Below are 17,444 nucleotides of genomic sequence, written 5' to 3'. Positions count from 1 at the left end.
TCTATGGCATATAAAATTCTTAAATAGACTAGGTCTGTTTTTAGGCTCTTAACTGTGTTTGATTGAGGTGCTCACCTAGTCTTGTTAGATTTCCAAGCTGGCTTCTTTATTAGGCCTGGTACCATTTTAATATTTGGCAGGCAAGTCCTTACTCATTGCTCAAATTTCAGATGTTAAAAATTCTTGTCTCTTCATTTATTCAGATAACCTCTAGCATACATTACATATAATATTTATTACACATGCATGCATAGACATATATATATACACACACACATATATACTACACCTATGTATAGACAGAGATTATCAGAAAAAAATGTACATGTTCTAAAAATGTTCTGGGGGTTTTTGAGTTAAATCTTTAAATGTATTTGGAAAGGAAGAAAATTTTTGCAATATATAGCATTTTCATTCAGAATTATAATATAGCTCTTTTATGCGTAAACCTTTATGTCAGTCAAGAAAATTTCAAAGTGTTTGTGTATGATTTTTTTCTATAAGTCCTAATTGTTTCTGTTCAAGCTATTCCTTGGTATTTACTACACTTTTATTGCTATTGTAAGTGAGCACTTTTCCATTTTGTTTTCCAATTACTTGTTAGTGGCTTACAAGAAAGCCACTGATTTTTAACACATTTATTGTGTTTTTAGCCACTCTACTGAATTCCATTAAAAATGAAAATCCTTTTAAATTGAAGATTTAAATATTTTCCCTAAATGTTATTATTTTCCCTCAAAATGATATATTTTATATTTTTCTGTGTCTCACTTCGTTGGTCAGAATTTCAGAAAATAACATGTACAGGTGGATAACACATACAGAAAAGTGGATACAGAATCAGTGTCCAGGTTGATGATTATAAAGTATACACCAATATTTCACAATCATTGCGGTATTTGCTGAGGCTTTTACTCAATAATCTTCATCAGATAAAGGAAGTTCTACTCTTAGTTTGCTAAGAGTTTTTAGAAAATCAAATGTGTGTTGACCATGTGGCATGTGGTCAGGGATCAAACCTGGGTCCCCTGCATTGGCAGGCAGATTCTTTACCACTGAGCCACCAGGGAAGCCTCTCTACTTCGTTAATTTTTATTACCTTCATTATTTCCTTTCTTCTAGTTTTTTCTGTCTTTCTACTCCTCCTTCTGTTTTTTGTTTTAACTTTTTAAATAAATGTTTGATATATTAAAGTCCTCTTTACTTTTCTAATACATGCATTTAGTGCTCTAAAATATCCCTAAGCAGAACACAACTGGTCTGCCAGCAGATGGGTCTGGGAGGCCCAGGCTAGGTTGCTATTGTTTCTATTTAAGCTGGTGTTTCAAAGAGAGATTTCACCCAGATTTGAGCTACTCCTCAAAAGTGTAAAGATCTGAAACCCCATCGCCTGCTTCTTGCATGAGGACAAAGGGAAAGTTGTCCCCCAACCCCATCCAGGGGCGTCTGCTCTCCAGACTGCCGAGCTCCTCACCACTTCCCCGCTTCTGACACGATGGCTGCCATTCTTCATGATGCTTGAGGTGTTGTTTCCTTACAGTAAAGAAATATTTCTCTGTATCTCCAATCTTTCAAAGAGGAGGAAATGGAAGAAAGAGCAAGAAAATCATATATATCAGAAAATGCTTCTGCTTTTCTCTATAATACTTGCCTTCCTGCAGGGCTGTAGTATTCAAGACAGTATGGATTCGCATTCTTGTTGTTGTTCAGTGGCTAAATCGTGTCCAACTCTTTGTGACCCCATGGACTGCAGCACACCAGGCTCCTTGGTCCTCCACCATCTCCTGGAATTCACTCAAATTCATGTCCATTGAGTCAGTGATGCTATCTAACCATCTATCCTATGCTGATACCTTCTGTGTTTGCCTTCAAACTTTCCCCACATCAGAGTGTTTTCTAATGAGGCAACTCTTCACATCAAGGGGCCAGAGTATTGGAACTTCATAAGGATAGATCAATGGAACAGAATGGAACATCCATAAAGAACTCACATATTTGCTTTTTGACAAAGCAGCCAAAGCAATTCAGTGGGAAGAAATGGGATCTGGGTAATAAAAATTCCAGAGCACTGGGAAACTGATCGGCATTACTCTTTTGGTCAATTTCAAAGGTGGGTCGGGAAGATCCCCTGGAGAAGGAAATGGCAACCCACTCTAGTATTCTCGCCTGGAAAATCCCATGGATGGAGGATCCTGGTAGGGTACAGTCCATGGGGTTGCAAAGAGCTGGACAGGACTGAGAGACTTCACTTTCACTTTTTCACTTTCCTACCAGGCTGGTTTACTACAGAACCAGTAGACATAATTAGAACCATTAGGAACAGTTTCTCCAGAGCTGGGTGATGGGGATGTTTCCCCTGGGGCTCCTGAGGTCGACAGTACAGAGTCATCTTCTGTGCAAATAAGTCCTTTGCTCTTTCCTCCCCATCAGACCAGAATAACACAGGGATGGCTGCAAACGGACATTGCTGGAAATGGAAAGACTTACTGGCTACAGACAGGGGCTGCTGCTGCTGCTGCTGCTAAGTCGCTTCAGTCGTGTCCGACTCTGTGCAACCCCATAGGTGGCAGCCCACCAGACAGGGGAAGAGGGGTTAATTATAGGAAGGTACTCTTGCTCTGTGTCAATGTTTTTGTTTCATTGAGATCTGTAGTTCTGTTTTCATGGGATTTTCTTGGTGACTTTGGCTAGAATTTTGAAGGACAAAAAGTCTGTCTTGGTCTGTCTTCCTTGACTGTTACTCTGCTCAGGAGGCCCTTGGGTCTGGTTGCACTATTCACAATGCAGGAGGCTGTGGCCCTGCCCCCAGGGCGGGAGGTGACAGGTACATGGATTTGTGTTTCCAGGCTCATCTGCCATCTCAGGTCCCAGAGCAGTGAGAGGTGTGGAGCAGGGCTCACTGACTGTGTGGTGTCGATACGACCCTGGGTATGAGCGCCACGTGAAGTGGTGGTGCCGGGGGGCTGCCTGGAACAACTGTCCCTTCATTGTTAAAACCACTGGATCAGAGAAGGAGGTGAAGAAGGACCGCGTGTCCATCAGGGACAACCAGAAAGACCGCTCCTTCACCATCACCATGGAGGAGCTCAGGCTAGACGATACAGACACTTACTGGTGTGGGATTGAGAGAACTGGAACTGACCTGGGGAACCCAGTAGAAGTGACCATTGACCCAGGTAAGAGTATGTGTGTGTGTGGACGTGTCTCTTCAGGGCCTGCTCTGTCCAGGGACCCAACTGTCCCTCAGAGGGAATGTCCCAGGGGTGGGGGAGTCCTGAGGGCTCACGGAGCCCCCGCTGACCACCTGGGCTGGGAGGGGCCGGGCTTCCCCTTGACGCTCTCCTGGCTCCAGGGCCGCCTCTGGGCCGGGATCAGGCTTTCCCAGCACCCCGTTTCCCTGCGCACAGTCAGTGCCCGAGTCTGCTCCCAAGGAGATGAAGGTGGTGGGACCAGTGTCAGCCTGTGGGCCAAGGGACCCTCCTCTATGGGACCTGGAGACCCCGATTCCTGCCAGCGCTTTCCTGGGACCCCTGCTGCCCTGGGGGTGTTCCTGCTCTTTCTGGAATTCGGGGTTGGGACTTCAGAGCTGCCATGCCCACCGCATGTTCCATATCCCATCTCAGGGGGAAGTTCTAGCCCAGTGGGGGATGCTGTGCTTAATTCTGGGGTCTGGAAAGGGCCTCACAGTCAGAAGGCTGCATTTCTGGTGCATGAAACCCCATCATGAGCCATTTATACATCTGAGTTGAAGAACACTCTCTTCCTCAATCCTTCTAGAAGGCAAACACTCCTGGGCATGTTAGCTCAGCAATCTTGGCTTGACATAATTTATCTATTGGGCTCTGCTTCTGCTGATCCTCAGATAGATGGCACCAGCTCATGGGGCACCTGTGTGGCAGGGGGGCTGGGTACACAGTCAACAGTCACCGCCCCGCCCTGTCCCCCCACGCTCACACCTGGAACCTGTGAGGCTCATTATACTTGTAAAGTACAACACGTACATCATCTCATTCAATCCTGACAACATTCCTAAGAACTGTCCCCATTGTGGGAGCTTAATAACGTCCTCCAAGTGCAGGCTCTTCCTGAACCTCGGGATTTTGCTCAGGGCTGGTCCTGACCTTTGAAGTCACAGATCTTGGCTGTGTCAGCTGCCTGGTAGCCCCCATTCTACTCCTGTCCTCCTGGATAAGTAGATGGGGGAGGCACTGGCCGCGGCCCCGTCATGAGCAGCTGGAGCATTTGAATTCTGCTGCCCTCCAGCTGCCCTTGGCCTGAGGTGACCCTGGGCCCCTCTAACCTCCCTGGACCTGTGCCAGCCCCACTGCCTCTGAGGCTTTGAGTCTCCTGGAGGCCAGGGAAATATGAGCAGTCTGGGCTGTTGGCCCCTCCCTTGGCCCTGCTCCAGACACTCAGGATAGGGAGGTCCATGCTCCCCAAACCCCCATCCCCCAGACTCAGAGCCACGTGTAGGGTGGCGGGCGGGTGAGCAGGCAGAGTGGTGTGTAACCTGGTCTCTGTGCCAAGCACCAACTACAGTACCGACCACCCCTCCCGCCGCCTCCACCGTCAACACAAAAGATAATATTCGCTTCTCAGCTGCGACCGGCCACCGCTCCAATGACAGGTAAGTCAGCTCCGAGGCTGCCATTCCTCACGGACCATGGGGCCCAAACTCTGCGGAAGGGGGCACCCTTTGTAGTCCCAGGTCCCAGCCAGAGCTTGTCTCTGCACTCTTGGGCTCAAGGATGCTAGCACCCCCTCTCACTTGCTCTCACAGCTCAGGAGGCCAGAAATGAAACCAAGGTGTGGGCAGGTTGGCTCCTTCTTGGGACTCTAAAGTAGAGTCTGTCCCAGGCCAGTCTCCTCACTTTTGGGGGCTGCCGGTAAGCTGAGCATTCCTTGGCTTGTGGCAGCGTCATGCCAACCTTGGCCTCTGACATCACATGGCCTTCTCCCTGTGTGTCCATGTGCCCCGATTTCCGTCCCCCCCCCCTTTTTTAATTAATTTATTTGACTGCACTGAGTCTTAGTTGCGGTATGTAAACTCTTAGTTGCCAGCTGTGGGATCTAGTTCCCTGACCAGGAATTGAACCTGGCCCCCCTGCACTGGGAGCGAGGAGTCTTAGCCACTGGACCACCAATTTATCCTTTATAAGGACACCAGTCACTTGCCTTGGGCCCATCCTGATCCAGCGTGACCTCATCTTAACTTGACGACCTCTGCAAAGATCTTGCTTCCATACGGATCTCAGGTTCTGAGTGAACTACTGGGTGAAGGACGCTGTTCAGCCTGCACAGGGTGCGAGCAGAAAAATAGGAAAGCCTTCCCAGAGCCTTTGCCACGCAATTTCTGTTCGGCCTGCAGACCCACAGAAGCACTGTGTGGAACACTCCTCTCCATCTTTTCTTTTTTCTTTTTTTAAAACCAGGACTTCCCTGGTGGTCCAGTGGCTAGAACATTGTGCTCCCAATGTGGAGGGCTTGGGTTTGATCCCAGCTAGATCCCATGTGCTGCAATTAAGAGTTTGCCTGCTGCAGCTAAGACTCAGCGCGAATAAATGAAATATTAAAAAAACATCTTTGGAGAACTCCCTGATGGTTCAGTGGTTAGGATTCCATGATTTCACTGTGGAGGGAGCAGGTTCAATCCCTGGTCAGGGGACTAAAATCCCATAAGCCCTGCGGTGCGGCCAAGAAAAGGGAAAAAAAAAAAAATCTTTGAGGGCCCCCAGGAGTAGGGGTTTCCTAGGCTGGAAACCACAGCCCTGCAGTCAGAAGGTCTAAAGGTGTGTGGCCATCTCTGCCCCCGGGTGGGTGGGATAAGGTCAAGGGGGGAGGTCAGCCATAGGGGCCTCCTCTGTCGTTTCCATCAGCGACGGCCTGAAGCTCAGTGTCCTCCTTCCTCTCATCTTTGCCGTGTTGCTGCTTCTCTCCATGGTGGCCTCGCTTGTGGTTTGGAGAATGGCGAAGCGACCGAAGAAAGGTGAGGGGACCGGGCTGATGCTGGGCTGGGCTGGGCTGGGCTGAGTAGCAGCGCGTAGGGTTGATGGCCCGCGTGGTCATCCCGGAGCCTTCGGACCCACGGATCACCTGCAGACTCCCGAAGGGTCGCTGTCCCGAAGGCCTCAGCAGCTGGCGGTTTGAGGGGCTGGAGCTTGGAGGTAAGCCCAGGAGCTTTCAACGTCAGTCTGCCTTGAACATCCCTCCTTGTTCTTCTTGCCTCTTTGCTCTGCCTCCCTGTCCATTTCCTGATTTGGCTCTCAGTGGCAGAGGTGACGATGGCCTTAGGCAGGCAGCCCTTCTAGGGTACCCACACCCTTTAGAGTTTTGACCACCACTTCCTGGGGTTGTCACGGAGGGACTGAGTTGATGTGGGGGCAGGGGAGACACCCACAGGAAGGTATGCACACACGAGCGAATGGACACACAGGCGCATGAACCCATGGACACACATGCACGCGCAAACACCGCCCACACGTGAATGCACATGCGTGCTCGGACACACACATACAGTCCTCTGGGTTTCCTCAGAAAGGTTGGTGGCCACTCCTCTTTTTATTTATTTTTGGCCATGCTGGGTCTTGGTTGCCGCTCAGGCTTTTCTCTAGCTGCGGCGAGCAGAGGCTACGCTCTAGTTGCAGGCTTCTTATTGCAGTGGCTTCTCCTGTTGCAGAGAACGGGCTCAGGGCGTGAGGACTTCAGTAGTTGTGGCTCCTGGGCTCCAGAGCACAGGCTCAACAGTTGTCGTGCATGGGCTTAGTTGCCCCAAGGCATGTGGGATCTTCCAGGACCAGGGATCGAACTCATGTGGCTTTGCATTGGCAGGCGGATTCTTTATCACTGAGCTACCAGGGATGACCCCAGGCCTATTTTTGCTCTTCCTCTTCTCCAGCCTTTTCTCAAGCTACCCTCCTGTTCTATGTAAATTTACCCTTTAGGGAAGGGCCCCTGCTCACGAGTCTGCACTTGTCAGTCATGAGGTTTGGCCTCAACCAACCCTTTTCCTGTCTGGCTCCACTTCCACATTCTTACAATGATTGCGCCTTCTCCTTCTCAGAATCCAGCGGCACCCAAGCTCTCACGGGGCCCTGACTCTTGGCTCATCATATTTTCTCCCAAATGTATTGTCTGTGACCTAAATACATTCTGTCCCACCTAAAAACCGGGTGGGGGCAGTTATATTATTTCTTTGTAGTCTCCAAAACTAGGTGCAGGAGATGGCAGGGAGATAAAGAAATAAGAACCAGCTGAAAGCTGGTCCATACAGTGTTGACTCAGCTCAAGTGCTTCACTTGGTGAGCAGCTTAGAACAATCCTGTCTCGTGAGCAAGCCGTGCTGCTGGAGCTTGTGTGCCTGGAACAGCCAGCACCGGGAAAGCATAGAACAGGCCCGGCCACCTAGCAGCCCACATCCCACCCAAAGACTAACCAGAACTCAATGGGACAAGGGTGTTGTTGTTTTGTTGTTTAGTCGCTCAGTCGTGTCCGACTCTTGTGTGACCCCAGCGACTGTAGCCCACCAGCCTCCTCTGTCCATGGGATTTCCCCAGGCAAGAATACTGGAGTGGGTTGCCGTTTCCTTCTCCAAGGGGTCTTCCGGACCCAGGGATCGAACCTGGGTCTTCTGCACTGGCGGGTGGATTCTTTACCACAGAAGGGTGATGAGACACACACAAATCAAATACCCTGGGAGCCGGCAAGGGAGGGATTCGACAGCCTGTGTAGCTGTGGAAAGTATGTGTGACTTGAGTTGACCCCTGAAGATGACAGGCAGGTCAAGAAATGGTGGAGTTATGGGCAGAATTCCAGAAGTTTTAGGCTGAGCCTAATCCTAGAGGAGTTGATAGCTGGCAGGGCCACCTGAGCAACTGATCACACAGTTCTGCGATGTGGGCAATAGATGGACTGAGGTCTCCTTATTTGTCATCTGAAGGATGAGAATTAGAACCAGGTCTCTTCTCAGGTGGCTCAGCAGTAAAGAATCTGCCTGCAATTCAGGAGATGCGGGTTTGATCCCTGAGTCAGGAAGATCCTCTGGAGTAGGAAATGGCAACCCGCTCCAGTATCCTTGCCTGGGAAGTTCCATGGACTGAGGGGCCTGGTGGGGCGACAGTTCACAAGATTGCAAGGAGTTGGATGCAACTGAGAGACTGAGCATGCATGTGCGCTTGTGCACACACACACACACACACACACTCACTCACTCACTCTTTTCTCTGAGCCTGAAGTCTAATTCACTTCATTTCTTCCCCAGACCTGGGGGCACGGGTGAGTCTCTGAATGGGCTTTCTAATTCTGGTTGTTTTTGTCTTTTAGCTGCTGGGACATCCCCAGTGCAGGTAAGAGAGTCCCTGAGGTCAGAGCAGAAACACTGGACACCTTGCCCTTCTTGTTTTCCATCTCCCAGGAGCACCGAGGCCCAAGTGCCTCAGACAATCCCTGTGTCCAAGTGCCCGTATGCTCACAACCCAGCTGCAAGGGCTGGGAAGGGGCCCAGGAAGATGCTGGAATCAGCAAGAAGGGAGGGGGCTTGGGAGGGGGCAGGTGTGGGAGGCTGAGAGGAAGTGGAGGTTGCAGAGGAAGCTGGGAGCCAGGTGTCCCTCCATGGAAGAGGAACCTGAGTCTCGTCTCCTAGGTGCTTCAGCCCCCGGGGAGCGACATCTGCTACGCAGACCTGAACCTGCAGCAGATTGAAAAGCCCTCTGGCTCCTCCCGGAAGAAGGCCTCTGGGAGGGCCCCCTCCTCCCCGCAGGCCTACTCAGGGGACGGGGACTATGCCAACACGGTATGTGCTCGCTGAGGCTGCTGTGGGGCTCGGACCAGACCCGCTTTTGCCTCCTCCTTTGAGGCTGGGTTTTCTCTCGCCCACGTGGGAAGGTGGGCGCTGAGCAAACATGCAGCCATCGAAAGACTGGCTGGCAGAGCCCCTGCAGTCTTTTGGCCTTTGGCATCACCTCCATACCAGACCTCAGCACTGGAGACTCAGAGCCCAGTCAGACACGGTCCATATGCTGGGTGCGGCCGAGTGACATGGTATTCTGTGCAAAATGTGCTGCCCTGGCACAGAATTGAGGGAGAGCACCTTCTGCTACTCAGGGTGCCTGGCTGAATGGAGGGAGGAGGGGCTGGAGGGCCTGGGAGAAGCCTCCAGAAGTCCTGGAGGGTCTGTCTCCTTGGGGTCCTCCAAGGCCTCCTCCACATGTGGGCAGCCTCCAGCCAGCACCTCTAACCCCAAGGACATCTTCACTGCAGGCTGATGTTTTCAGGGACAACATCCCCTACACCCCTCTAACCCCGAAGACATCTTCACTGCAGGCTGAGGTTTCCAGGGACAGCATCACCTACGCGGCTCTGTCTTTGGACACCTCGGATGAACAGCCAATCTACAGCAACATGGAGCATCTCAACACCCCCGCTCCCAGCAGGATCCTCGAGAAGTCCACGGAGTATAGCACCATCAGAAAGCCTTAGCCTCAGCCCCAGAGGCCCCTCTCTGAGCCCCCTCGGGACCTCTGAGTTCCTTCCTGTTCCATTTGTCTGCTTTCTGCCCCCTCTGTCCCCTCAGGGGACCAGCCAGTGACTGAGGTCTCTGACTGATGAAGCTGGCATCATGGCCAGCTCTGGTCTGATGGCATGGGGTCTGGTCTCAGGGAGCTTCTGAGGGCTAGACAGGGGTCTTTCCACATTCCGTTCTCTCCCACACAGCTTGAGACAGGGTTGAGGATACAATCTGGAGCTGCTTAGGGAGTAAGCAGGACGATAATGTTAACAACAGTAGTTCACTTTTATTTATTGCTTATCATGGGTGGTGGGCTTCCCTGGTAGCTCAGACGGTAAAGAATCTGCCCGCAATGTGGGAGACTCTGGTTTGATCCCTGGATTGGGAAGATCCCTTGGAGAAAGGAATGGCAACCCACTTCAGTACTCTTGCCTGGAGAGTCCCGTGGACAGGCTACAGTCCACAGGGTCACAAAGAGCTGGACACAACTGAGTGACTCACACTTTCACTTTATCATGAATGGTGGACTGAATAGTGGTCCTTGAAGTTATTTGCATCCAAATCCCCAGAACCTGGGAACATTACCTTCTGGGGCAAAGGGGACTGTGTAGATGTAATGGAGTCAAGGATCTGGGGATGGGGAGATTATTCTGGGTTATCCAGCTGGGCCCTAAAAATAAGCCCAAGGGTCCTTATAAGAGGGAAGTGAGAGGGTCACAGAGAAGAAGATGGTGATGGCGGTAGGAGCAGAGGTCAGGACGATATGGGCAGGACCCAGGGAATACCACAGCCTCCAGGAGCTGGAAAAGGCAGGAACGGAGCCTTCCCTGGGGCGCCCAGAAGAGTCAGCCCGTCCGACACCTTGACTTCAGCCCAGTGAGACTGATTTTCTACTTCTGGCCTCCACAATTACAGGAGAATAAATTATTATTTTCACGAAGCCACTGTGTTTGTGGTAATTTGTTACAGGAGCAATAGGAAAAATATACTCTTGTGACAGGTACTCGTCCCTAAATGCTTTACCCGCAGTAACTAATTTACTCCTTGTTACAACCCTAAGAAGATGCTTTCATTACTGTCTCCACCTTACAGATGAGGAATCTGGGCACAGAGATGGTCAGTGACTTACCAAGTTTTACCCCTAGCAAGTGGATGAACTGAAATTTGAACTTGGGCATTTGGCTCCACAGTCCAGAGTCTGGGCCACCACCTGGACTCTGTATAAGGAGAACAGTGTGTGTGAGTGTGTGTGTGTGTGTGTGTGTGCGCACACACGCATACACAGTTACTCACACAGGGATAGTCAGTGAGTATCTATAGATGCTGGACTGGGACTTCCCTGGTGGTCTGGTAGCTAAGATTCTGAGCTCCCAATGCAGGGGGTCTGGGTTTGGTCCCCGGTCAGTGAATGAAATCCCACATGCCACAGCTAGGAGTTCAGACGCCACAGTTAAACAGCAAAGATCTGCATGCCGTAACTAAGACCCAGCACAGCCAAATTAAAAAAATGTATATTATAGATGCCGGACTTACTGACTTTATCCTAGGGTCCCAACCCCACTCTCTCTGGAATTCTGACTCCTGCTTTAGCTTGTCATCTCCATGGTTGCCAAATTAGTCCAGTCCCTGGCCGGGAGTCCTCTTGTTCTCTGCCCCTGAGTCCATCCTCCTCCCAGCAGCCACGGCTCCCTGTTTGCCCCAGGACCCTCTTTCTGGCTACTCTTCCCCTGACTGCCCTGCTCTGTCCATGCTGGCCTTTCTCCTGTCCATCTAACTTTTATTTACCTCAATCAGCCTTTAAAATAGGCACCTACCAGATGTTTCGCTGGATATAAAGTTTTTTTAATCCTAGATTCCAGTCATCTGGATGGATGGCATTCTGAAAAGGGATCTTTTCATGTCCTTAGAGATGGAGTTGACTAGGCCCTGGTATTTGTAAACTTTGTCCAGTCCATTCTATAGTTAGCCAGGCAGAGGACTTCTGAGTGGTGATCCTCACAGGAGGCACTTAAGTTCTTCCGGTGTTGGGTCATGACTGCAGGAATCTGTCTTGAATCCAGCCTAATTTGTTCAAGCCTGAGAGCGCTGGACAAATGGTCAGGGTGGGGGAAGGGAGGCAAACACATGCAAGAGGGCCGAAGGAAACCGTTTCTTAATGTTTAGAGATAACCATCTTGGTGTTGTCTCAGCCGTATTCGGCTTCTCCATAGAGACTTTGCTACGGCAGACTTTGGGTTCTGGACTAGCACCTTGGTTGCAAGGGAGAGAAAATTCAGATAAGGTTCATTTGGCCCGAGTGAGGGTGGCAGTTACCATTTCCCAGGAAAGCACGCTCTGTTAGGACAAACTCCAAGATGTTTAACCACTCAATTCCGGTTGAGTGCCTAGTTATTTATAGCCTGACGACGGTGCCGGAGTTTCCCTCCTTTGGTTTTTGAATCATTAATATTTAAAGATTCCACTTTATAAAACATTGGAGGGTTTGGATAGTCTCCTTTTGAGAATACATGTGTATTTCTGGCTTTCAGAAGACAGAGCCCCTCCCCCAACGTTTTTTTTTTAAACTGAAGTATAGCTGATTTACAATGTTATGTTAATTTCCGTTGTACAACAAAGCGATTCAGTTATACATATATATTCTTTTAAAATATCCTTTTCTCTATGGCTTATTGCAGGATAGTGAATGCAGCTCCCTGTGCTGTTTAGCAGGAGCTCATTGTGTGCCCATCCTATGGGAGTTTGCATTAACCCCAGACCCCAGTCCATCCCTCTCCTGCCCTCCCTCCTCCTTGCCAACCACAGGTCTGTTCTGAATGGACCAAGCCCTTCTGAGGGTCAGTTGAGAGTCATATACCATTAATATATATACATTGGATTGGGACTTGCCCAGTGGTCTGACTCTGTGCTTCCAATGCAGGTTTGATCTCTGGTTGGGGAATTAAGAACTCACATGCTGTATAGCATGGTCAAAAAAAAAATATATATATATATATATATATATATATATATATATGTTAGACTGAAGTGATGCTGAAGACTACCTTTGTTGGATACTTTGAAAACAGAGTTCATAGCCACTGGATCTTGGAAGGACCAGGCAGCTAAAATCAGGTGATTTCATGCATCAGTGATTTTTTATTTTATTTTATTTTTTAAAGAAGGGCAAGACTTGTTAAGAAGCATACTATATTTTTAAAGTCTTTATTGACTTTGTTACGATATTGCTTCTCTTTTCTATGTTTTGTTCTTTGTTATGTCTTCTCTTTTCTTCTGTTTTCTATGTTTTTTGGCCATGGGCCATGTGGGATCTTAGCTTCCTGACCAGGGATGGAACCCCCACCCCCTGCCTTGGAAGGGGAAGAATTAAACACTGGGCCACCAGGGTGGTCCCTCACATATAAGAACTTTTTAGACCAGGAGGGACTGATATAGCGGTCAGGCTTTTATCTTACCCAGTAGGTGTATTCTTACCCAATGTAACTGGAATTGTTAACGGTCTGTTTACTGGAAAAGTTGGTTCTATCAAGGAATCACACAAAAGATATATTCTTTCTCTAAATGCTTTCTTTGGCTCAAAATATCTAAATGTGTCATCATTGGCTATTAACAGTATCAGGATGTAGATCTAAGCCTTTTCTTTGCTGATGAATCTCCTGAAAAAGGAAAAGGGATTAATCGCTTTTTCTGCACGAACTACACACGTTGTCTGGTCCTGGAGTTTCGAGTTCCAGTTTCCCTGACATGGAGCAAGACATTATGGATACTGATGAAGCAATCTGATTGCAAAATCCTTTTTCATTTGTATGCTTTCATTATGAATATTTTACAGTCTCCCTCATTTCTAATTTGCTGTTAAAAAATGATATGCTTTAACCCTAACCCTAACCCTAACCCTAACACTCAATTTATTTATTTATTTATAAAATTAAAAGAATTTTTTTGGTCGCACCACACAGCCTGAAGGGTTATTGAACCAACCACGCCACCTGCGGTGGAAGACTGGGTTGCCAGGGAAGTCTCCTCAATTTTGTAGAAATAACTTTTTTTGTTTACACTCCCTGCCATTGGTCAATATTGTTTCTGTTTATACTCTTAATTGGTTTGTTCATGGATGAATTCATCAAATTGCATAATTATAATTCCCAGGTATGACCGGCCTAAACAGGTTTGGGCTGGATGCAGCTGACTCTTGTTAAACACGTATCTTAATGGGTGATGCGCGAAGAGCAGAAGCAAGGGAGCCTTCAAGAGAATCTACCCATTGCCACAGGCACAAAGACAGTATTTTCACCAAGAGATTGAAAGGTGTTGGTTGCTGTAATAAGTTGGGTAAGAAAGGGATTGGTTTGGAACTTCCCTAGTGGTCCAGTGGTTTAGACTTTGCACTTCCACTGCAGGATTCAGTCCCTGGGAGGGGAACTAATATTCACATGCCTTAGGGCATGGCCAAAAAAAAAAAAAAAAGGAATTAGTTAAGACAGTTTCTACTAAACCATCTGTTATGACCATAGTTTCATAAAAGAAAGGACATGTGAGTGCCCCAAATCAGAACAGTAGGCGGTGCTTCCCACGAGGACAATTGGTGACTTTGGGCCAACATGGATTTATGCTCTGTCTGTATATAATCTCCTATGAATTGACTAATGCTTTGTCAAGGGCTGGTGCTCACATATAGACTAAGAATTGTCAGCCACTGATTTTGTCCAAGTTATTCTCTAGACATGGATTCTCTCCTTTAGGTTCAGCTAGTGTGGTCTGCGCAGGTGTGCTAAGTCGCTTCAGTGGTGTCTGACTCTTTGCATCCCCGTGGACTGTAGTCCACAATGCTCCTCTGTCCATGGGGTTCTCGAGGCAAGAACACTCCAGGCAGTGGGTTGCCATGCCCTTCTCCAGGGGATCTTCCCGACCCAGGGATCAAACCTGCGTCTCTTATGTCTCCGGGGCTGGCAGGCGGGCTCTTTACCACTAGCGCCACCTGGGAAGCTCAGCATCCCCCTAAAACCTCCTAGTAACTTATTCATCTGAATGCTAAGGTTATCACTCATGAGTGTCCTGTGACCTTACATCAGTAGGGAAAAGGGCCGCTTCAGTCCCTCAGATTCCCCTGCCCAGCGTCAGCCCTTCCCTGAATAATCCACTGGGATCACAAACTCACACGGCCCCTTCCTGAGTGGGTGCAGTGCAGCACCAACAAAAGGTGACCGGCTCACTGGTTTTACTGAAGAACCTCTAAGGACGGGTTCGGAGTTAGGGAGGGGGTAAGACTGTTCCTGGGGCTTCTCTGATGGCTCAGACTGTAAAGAATCTGCCTGCAATGCGGGAGATCTGGGTCTGATCCCTGGGTCAGGAAGATCCCCTGGAGAAGGCAATGGCTAACCACTCCAGTATTCTTGCCTGGAGAATCCCATGGACAGCGGAGCCTGGCGGGCTATGGTCTATGGGTCACAAAGAGTTGGATACAACTGAAATGACTAACACTTTCACTTTCAAGATTGTTCCTAAGGATCAGAAATAGAGAAGAGACATTCTGAACTCTTGTGTGATAGAAAAGCCGCTCTTAGCAGAAAGGAGGGATGTCTTATCTTGTGTTCCAAAATAAAAACTCCACCCTGGGGACTTTCTGAAACCTCCCACATCCTCCCCATCACCCTTTCCATCTTCAGTCACAAACCCAGATACCCCCAGTCCCACTGTTTATTACCTTATTATTATCATTATCTTTGGCCATGACACAGAGCATGTGGGATCTTATGTCCCCAGCCAGAGATCACACCTGTGCCCCCTGTGATAGGAGCTTGGAATCTTAACCACTGGACTGCCAGGGAAATCCTTACTTCCATAAATTATTCAAGTTTTATTGGGCAGAGGATGAGATGATTGGATGGCATCACCGACTCAGTGGACATGAATTTGAGCAAACTCCGGGAGATAGTGGAGGACAGAGAAGCATGGCGTGTTGCAGTCCATGGCATTGCAAAGTTGGACGCAACTTAGTGACTGAACAACAAGTTTTAATGACATATTTGGTGCAGACTATATGTCTACATAAGACGTGTATTTGTTTTAAAGGATAGGGAAGCAAATACTCCCTATTCACCATCCTAGGGAAGAAATGGAGTGTTCCCACTGAAACCACCCAGCTCATTGTCTTTTGCTTCTTCCAAGGAAGACTGCTTGCCTGCGGTGGCTGTAAGCTTCTGTCACAGCCCCTGACCCACTCTCCTTGCCTTCATGTTAATTACCAAAGCCATCGGAGGAGCTGGTCTTCATTATGCAGCATTCTGTACTAAATTAACAAATCTACGCACAACCCTTCCTATCTTAATACGACTTTTCTCCCTCAATAAAGCTGCAAGCCAACACCTGACTGTGCCTTTATGCTCTTTATGGATCTGGTGATGCTGGGAGGGCAGCCTCATCGTTTCCTTCCAGCATCCCCATGCAGAATGCTGCCCTCTGTCAGAGACGGTGAGGGTTTCTGTGACAAGGAAGCAACAGATCACAACCCCAGGTCTCACCCGTGGTGCCTGGTGCCAGCCCCCTGGTCACTGGAAGGAGTTGCAAAGTTCAGACAATGTACTCATTTCAAAATTTCGCATTGCCTTTGCAAGATTAGTAATAGGCCACGAAAGCAGAAGGACTGAACGCCGGAGGCCCTCGTCCTCCCACTGAAACACCCTGATGCCTGTCGCGTGGCAAACGAAAGTAGGGCCAGCGGAGAGATAACCCACCGAAAAATAACTGAGACGTGAGAACAGAAGTGAAAGTGGAGGCAAATGAAGGAGCTGCTCTCCTGGAGCCATCCTGGTGTCAGTAAATCTTGGTGTGCTTTCCTGTGGCTATTATCCTCCAGCTGGCTATTTAAATTGAAAAAAAAACATTGTTGAAGTACAGTTGGCTTACAATGCTGTGTTAGTTTAAGGTGTGATTTAGTTTTATATATATATATATATATATATATATATTCTTTTTCAGGTTCTTTATCATTATAGATTATTCCGACACTTTGCGACTCCATGGACTGTAGCCCCCCAGGCTCCTTCTTTGTCCATGGAATTGTCCAGGCAAGAATAGTGCAGTGGGTTGCCATTTCCTTCTCCAGGGGATCTTCCTGACCCAGGGATTGAACCTGGGTCTCCTGCATTGCAGGCAGATTCTTTACAGTGTGAGCCACCAGGCAAGCCCTTATGGATTATTACAAGATATTGAATATAGTTCCCTGTGCTATATGGTAGGACTTGTTTATCTTTTGCAGTTGTGTTTCTATGGAGGCAAATCCCCAGGGGATAACGTTGCTCCTGGGCCCCAGTGAACAGGGACTCATTGCACCAGGCCTACTTTTCAATGGTGTCCGGGTAGCCCCGAGGTTGGGGTTCTGTCTTTTTCTTTCTTTTTGTGGCTGTACCACGTGGCATGTGGGATCTTAACTCCCCAAGCAGAGATCACCCCATGTGGTGGGAGCACAGAGTCTTACTTAACCACTGGACCACCAGGGAAGCCCCAGGGTTCTGTCTGTTTCTTACTTCTTTGCTGGGTGGCCTTGCACAATCACAGAATGTCTCCTGGGGTCTGTTCATCCCTCTGCCAGATGGTTTTTAACCAAAGGGCCACAGGCCCTCTAGCCTGTGATCTCAGAGCGACCGAAGTGACCTTCTGGTTCCCAGTGCGTGATAGCTTGGGCCTCGCTGACGTCTGTCCCGCCAACCCCAGCTCTCTCTGAGAGGTCCCCCAGGAGCTGCTGCAAGGCCATGTGGAAGGCTCCTTCAAGGCTTTTTACTTCTTTAAAAAGCTGGCCCTGGGGAGGAACACAGCTCACTTCCCGGCCACTTTGCCCAGAGCGTAAGGTCACCTTTCTCCGGCTCCTCACAGCTCATCTGAAGCCAGGCATGGGGTGAGGCCAAAAGAAAGGAGGGCACATCCAGAGAACAGCTCAGGACTACTG

At 48.9% G+C, this 17,444-nt stretch overlaps 2 protein-coding genes across 12 annotated transcripts in view; one reads left to right on the top strand and one right to left on the bottom strand.

The window, feature by feature from the left end:
• Positions 1-17,444, top strand: part of CD300LF (CD300 molecule like family member f) — a 113,746-nt gene that overhangs the window by 9,751 nt on the left and 86,551 nt on the right. For 2 of the 10 annotated variants that reach the window (XM_044938536.2, XM_044938535.2), the window contains 6 exons: positions 2,847-3,176; positions 4,528-4,627; positions 5,877-5,986; positions 8,320-8,342; positions 8,639-8,788; positions 9,256-10,442. The exons of 1 other annotated variant lie outside the window; for it this stretch is intronic. In XM_044938536.2, coding sequence (XP_044794471.2) covers positions 2,847-3,176; positions 4,528-4,627; positions 5,877-5,986; positions 8,320-8,342; positions 8,639-8,788; positions 9,256-9,474 — 932 coding nt within the window. In that variant the 3' untranslated portion in view covers positions 9,475-10,442. Of the gene's footprint in view, positions 1-2,430; positions 2,608-2,846; positions 3,177-4,527; positions 4,628-5,876; positions 6,165-8,319; positions 8,446-8,638; positions 8,789-9,255; positions 10,443-17,444 lie in introns of those variants that run through there. 7 more of the 10 variants (XM_044938540.2, XM_044938537.2, XM_044938539.2 and 4 more) reach the window with 7 other exon arrangements.
• Positions 1-17,444, bottom strand: part of RAB37 (RAB37, member RAS oncogene family) — a 68,708-nt gene that overhangs the window by 38,552 nt on the left and 12,712 nt on the right. The gene's annotated exons all lie outside the window — the stretch shown is intronic.

Source organism: Bubalus bubalis, chromosome 3 (genome assembly GCF_019923935.1).
Source record: "Bubalus bubalis isolate 160015118507 breed Murrah chromosome 3, NDDB_SH_1, whole genome shotgun sequence".
NCBI classification, from domain to species: Eukaryota; Metazoa; Chordata; class Mammalia; order Artiodactyla; family Bovidae; genus Bubalus; species Bubalus bubalis.
The sequence above is the reverse complement of the archived record's forward strand: the minus strand, read 5'-3'. Positions and strand labels throughout refer to the sequence as shown.